Consider the following 5905-nt stretch of genomic DNA (forward strand, 5'->3'; position numbering starts at 1 on the left):
TCCTCATTGCTATAAAAAAAGAATACAACAATTTTAAAATAAAATCAAATGTATTTTAATAGTGTTTGTGTTTCTTAATCAATTTTTATACTTTTTTTGTAATGTGTATTTAAATTATATCTCACAAAAAATCAAAAGAGTCACTTCAAATTAAGGAAAAATTGAAAAACTGTGAAAACTAATATTAAAGTGAAATAGCACGATTAAACATGTAGGCTATCGCAACACAACACATAAATGGAGGTGAAAATAATACCCGTGGCAACGGAGCTCCACTCCGAACAGGGTGGGGATGGGGGACAATTATTGGGGACGGAGCAACCGGAAGCGGAGTCACTCTCGATGCTGTTAGGAGAGGCCTCCGTGTCGTCCTCGTCAAGCATGAAGATTTCTCCTCCGTAACATCTCTGCGCTCTACAAAGCTAATGTTTCAAAAAGATTCCCAGATTTTAATAGTTTGCTATTTAGACCCAATTATTAGAAATTTGCTACTAAGTCCATTCAATAAATTCAAATTTAAAACAAAATTTTTGGGCGTTACACTCCCTAAACAATATCTGACATCAAACTAGTTAGACTTGTATAATTTAATTAATGATGTGATTCATCAATAAGGTTCTTAGCTAGTCATGGCTATCACTTTCAATTAAACTTTTTATGACTGACAATGAAATCAGCCCAGTATGAAAAGACTTAAGGAGTTTGTTAATAATTTTAGACATTACAAATGGAAAATGTAACAATTTCTCAATCTTTTTTTTTTTGGTTCAAATTATGTCAAATGATGAGTACAAAAGCTTGGAGCACAGAGTGTTGGCCGATTCGTGCCGCGAACCATGAGTTTCTGTTGCAGTTTTCTTCAGCCTGGGCGATAGAGAGAGAATGTTAGGTCTGCTGCCAGAGGTGATATCACCGGAGAAACCGGCTGTCTACCGCCCGTTTAAGCAATCTAAGTTCCTGCAGTTGACGCAGAAGTCCATCACCAAGGAGGTTGATGGCAAGTCTTTGGGAAATCACTTAAGGCTGTAAATACTTTATACTATGTAAAGGAAATAAAGGAATACTTGTGCTCAGTTGCCTAGACAACAATTTGACGTATGGAGCAATAGTTATTTATGTGCTTGAATGCTTTTCACTTTTCGCAAATGAAAATTTTTAGTGGACCATCTATTTTGTTGGGCGATCCTAAACTGAAATGTTTATAAAATGCCAGAGCATTGTTGTTCACATACAAGTTCTATTAACATGAACAGTTAAGTATTATGACTGAAAATAATGATTCTCCTGCAAGAAAGAAAAGAAAAGGGAAACAAAAAAATCTATTTGAAACAGAAAATTAACCTCGCGAAAGAAGAAATGCTCAAAAAAGACAGCAAATTGTTTCTCGTTCTTTTCATTCTTTTTGAGGTGGAACAATTTCTGTTACTATTGGATTTTTCTTGGTGAATCTTTTTCAGAAGGTTATCACAAACAGAAAGTTTTGATTTCGATTTACCTCAAGCAAATCTCAATCAATCTTGAGACACAAGGCTTTTTCTTCCTCACTTTCCAGGTCCGAACCATTCGGCCATTTCTTCATCATCAGCATATTTTGGTAACTCTAACCTTCTTTGAGTACTGATAGATGTGGGTTGAGCATCACTTTTGGCCTTAAAGACACCTTTACTCCGGTCTATCATCTCCAACTTCCATTTCTCTCTCTTTTCTGCATCCCGAGATAAATCACTTAACCCTCCGGCAATGGGAAAATCTACAAAATCAGAAGCCTCATTCATTGAGTTTGGATAACTATGTTCTTCACTTTCTTCCACAGATCTCCGTATGTTTGCGCTACTGTTTTGGATTTGTCCATGTCGCCATGAAGACGTTTGAATGTTGACATCGGTATGGTCACTATGAAAAGAACTCACTCTACTGTTTTCCCGGTAGCCTACATTTTCAAGTTGGTTTTCAGAACTTTCGGAAGAATTTGCTGCCTTTGGCCTTCTGTGGTCACATTTTAAGCATACCATGTTTCTCCTAAAATTGATGTAGTTGCACCTTATTTGAAAAAGAAAATTAACCTCACGCGAGAAGTAATGCTCAAAAAAGACGCAAATTGTTTCTCGTTCTTTTCATTCTTTTTGAGGTGGAACAATTTCTGTTACTGCTGGATTTTTCTTGGTGAATCTTTTTCAGAAGGTTATCACAAACAGAAAGTTTTGATTTCGATTTACCTCAAGCAAATCTCAATCAATCTTGAGACACAAGGCTTTTTCTTCCTCACTTTCCAGGTCCGAACCATTCGGCCATTTCTTCATCATCAGCATATTTTGGTAACTCTAACCTTCTTTGAGTACTGATAGATGTGGGTTGAGCATCACTTTTGGCCTTAAAGACACCTTTACTCCGGTCTATCATCTCCAACTTCCATTTCTCTCTCTTTTCTGCATCCCGAGATAAATCACTTAACCCGCCGGCAATGGGAAAATCTACAAAATCAGAAGCCTCATTCATTGAGTTTGGATAACTATGTTCTTCACTTTCTTCCACAGATCTCCGCATGTTTGCGCTACTGTTTTGGATTTGTCCATGTCGCCATGAAGACGTTTGAATGTTGACATAGGTATGGTCACTACGAAAAGAACTCACTCTACTGTTTTCCCGGTAGCCTACATTTTCAAGTTGGTTTTCAGAACTTTCGGAAGAATTTGCTGCCTTTGGCCTTCTGTGGTCACATTTTAAGCATACCATGTTTCTCCTAAAATTGATGTAGTTGCACCTGAACACAATATATGTCTACTGTTTGTGAAACAAGATTCAAACATAAACCATTTCAAAGTGTAATATATTATCAACCAAAAAAAAGAGAGCCAAAAAAATACTTCAAAGGACGTTATAACAACTCACGATGGACATTCCCATTCTCCTGGATTAAGATGCCGCTTTGGAGGATTCTCTTTGCATTGCAAGCATTTTGTGTTCCTCGCGAAATTCAAGAAATTGCATCTGTGTAATAAGAAACTCTCGATAAGAAACAGAACAACAAGAAGGGTAAAGGTCTATGAGATCACTAGCCATTACTTGTCACATATCCAGTCCCCTTTCTTCAACGGAAGATGATCCTGATCCTCCCTGAGTTGCTTCAGTCTTTCTTGGTATAAACCATCACAGCGCAAGCACTTGATATTTTTGGCAAAGTTTAGGAAGTTGCATCTGCAAAAATGAAAGATTAATAAGGTGAACCAGTTCAAGAAAAAAGACACAACAACGTGAAAAGTTAAATCAGAAACAAGACGCTTCCATATTTACTTGGGACAGAGCCAGTCGCCTTGCTTCATCGGAACATTTACGTGGCCTTTTCCTTGTGAACTTGAATGGATGTTCACTGGTACACCTTTTTCCAATGTTGACTTAGGGGAATGAAAATCCATGACCCGCATGCTATAGTCTACCATCTGCTTCAACAGGCTTCTTACCGATTCTTTTACCATTTTGTTGAGACACGGCTTGTTTTCCACTGTACCAGAGATGGGATCAAGCCCATACGTTAACAAGAAACGCATAACATCCACGGTCCGCCCACCTTTGTCTTCCTGTGCCTTTACATATGCCCTTTCGCAGTCACCTCGCAAATTGCAGGAGCTGCAAATCTACTACAATGCACGCTCCTATTAGATGATGAATGCCTACCTATTTGATTAGTTGGAAAAATAATTCTCTGGCATGTTTCATTTCATTATTTTAACAAGTAGATACCAAAAAATACCAAGACTGAATGTTTATTTTTACTTAATGGGAAAACTTTAATAGGTTAATTTAACTAAAATGCATAAATGAGAAAAATGGCAACATACATCTCCTTCATCGACACCCACGTGTGCCCTTAGCCGCTTCCCTGAATTCACAACTTTCCTGTCTAGACTTGGGCATCCGCATCCTGCAATGACCTGAATGTCTTTCCTCGATAAAAACCTGCAGCAAAGTCCTTAATATAATCTGTTTCTGAAAACAAGAAACCTCGCATTCCATAACAAACTTATTTTTCCAACTTCCAGGCCTGGAGCCAGTAAAACAACGACATTACCAAACACACCTATTTAGAATCACTTTACGGCCTGCATATTCAAGTCCTCCAGTAAACTTATAATCAGTGTTTTAAAACTAGACCAAACCAAACACACCAATTTTCCCAAATCTTTTGGTACAGAGTGTTAGAGGTTGTTAGTTTGTTACTAATTCAGTTGTTTAGTTATGGTTCTGTTGTAATTAGTGAGTTTGTTAGAAGCTTAACTATAGTTAGCTGTAAGCTTAGTTAGTTAACCATATGAGTAGTAGACTGTATTTAAATAGTCTTGTAATAAGTCTCAGATTAAGACATTCAATAATAGAAGTTTATTTCATCCAAAAATCCTTTCTCTCTCCTTTTTAGTTTCTATCTCTACTTTGTTCCTTAATATGGTATCAAAGTGGGTTGACGAAGAAGATTGAAGCTCAACTTCTGCAACAATGGCAGATGCAGCATCTTTGAAGTTTGTTCCAGTGTTCTTTACTCATCCGATTTCTTCCAAACTTGATCAGAACAATTTTATTGTTTGGAGAAAGCAAGTTCTTGCGACAATCAGAGGTCATCGACTCCAAAATTATCTTTTTGGGTCAATTCCACCGCCGGCGAAGTTCTTAGCTCTTGGTGATGAGATTCTTGGTAGAATTAATCCAGATTATCTTGATTGGGAACAGGAGGGCCAGCTCATTCTTTCTTGGCTGCTGGCATCCATGTCGGATTCAATTCTCGCTCGCATGGTTAATTGCGATTCTTCCGTTCCAAGTTTGGCGTACTTTGGAAGTTTATTTGCTCAACAAGTTCGTACAAAGGTAACACAATTCAAAACTCTTCTTCAAAATACAAAGAAAGGTTCAATGAATATCAATGATTATCTGCTCAAATTTAGGGGCTATGTTGATCTTCTTGCACTAGTTGGTCACAATCTTACTACAAAAGATCATGTTGATGCAATTTTTGAGGGTGTACCTCCGGAATACGAAACTTTTGTCACTTCGGTTAATTCTTGTATGGAACCCTACTCTGTGGATGAGATTGAATCTCTATTGCTTGCTCAAGAAGTGAGGATTGAGAAAAATACTACTTCTTTGGAGGCCAATTTAGCTGCTAATGGCTTTCCTGGTCACTTTTCCATTCGAGGACATTTAGGTTCTTCTCGTGGTGGTTTTTCTGGTGGTAGAGGCTCCTTCTCTCAGGGTCATGGTCAAGCTCATGGCAGAGGACACTGGAATACTGGTGGGAAGGTTCAGTGCCAACTCTGTGGACGAGTTGGTCATGTTGTGCAAGATTGCTATTACAAATTTGATCACACTTTTCATGGGCCTGCTTAACTTCATGGAACTATTCAAGGCAATATTGCTCAGTATAGTAGTCCTACCTCCACTTTTAGTCCTCCTATTCACGGCCAACCTGGCACTGGTGCTTATGCTTTTGGTTATGAAGATCCTTCTATGTTTGCCATGATGGCCACTCCTGAATCTGTTCTTGATGACAGGTGGTATCTCGATTCTGGAGCTACAAATCATCTTACATTTGATGCTTCTAACCTCATGACCAAGGCCAAATTCCATGGCTCAGAACAGGTTCCTATGGGAAATAGTAAGGGCATATGTATTAAGCACATTGGTGATTCCGTGTTTCCATCTCCGTTTATGTCTTCTAAAACTTTCTTTAAAAAGTCTTCTTCATGTTCCTGAAATAACTAAGAATCTACTTAGTGTGTCTAAGTTTGCTCTTGACAATAATTTATATTTTGAGTTTCATGTTTTTTCTTGTTTTGTCAAGGACAAGACTTCTCATCATAGTCTACTGGAGGGGAGACTTAAAGATCGTCTATACGTCTTTGATCACTCCCAAATCAAC

At 38.0% G+C, this 5905-nt stretch overlaps 2 protein-coding genes across 2 annotated transcripts in view; both read right to left on the reverse strand.

Moving 5' to 3' along the window:
* Positions 1-1415: 1415 nt before the first annotated feature.
* Positions 1416-2025, reverse strand: LOC112093808. The gene has a single exon (XM_024173010.1). The coding sequence runs from the start codon at positions 2010-2012 to the stop codon at positions 1542-1544; it is 471 nt and encodes a 156-aa protein (XP_024028778.1). The 5' UTR covers positions 2013-2025; the 3' UTR covers positions 1416-1541.
* A 101-nt stretch (positions 2026-2126) lies between these two features.
* Positions 2127-5905, reverse strand: part of LOC21387939 (zinc finger protein VAR3, chloroplastic) — a 7584-nt gene continuing 3805 nt past the window's right edge. Inside the window, exons 2-6 of the mRNA XM_010109322.2 lie at positions 3837-3954; positions 3292-3632; positions 3064-3195; positions 2890-2988; positions 2127-2761 (exon numbers count right to left, since the gene is read on the reverse strand). Coding sequence (XP_010107624.2) covers positions 2263-2761; positions 2890-2988; positions 3064-3195; positions 3292-3632; positions 3837-3954 — 1189 coding nt within the window. The 3' untranslated portion in view covers positions 2127-2262. The remainder of the gene's footprint in view (positions 2762-2889; positions 2989-3063; positions 3196-3291; positions 3633-3836; positions 3955-5905) is intronic.

The sequence above is a fragment of the Morus notabilis genome, unplaced genomic scaffold (assembly GCF_000414095.1).
Source record: "Morus notabilis unplaced genomic scaffold, ASM41409v2 Scaffold527, whole genome shotgun sequence".
Classification (NCBI taxonomy): Eukaryota; Viridiplantae; Streptophyta; class Magnoliopsida; order Rosales; family Moraceae; genus Morus; species Morus notabilis.

Coding starts and splice junctions, on each gene's coding strand:
- LOC112093808 (XM_024173010.1), bottom strand. CDS start 2,012: ATGGTATGCTTAAAATGTGACCACAGAAGGCCAAAGGCAGCAAATTCT.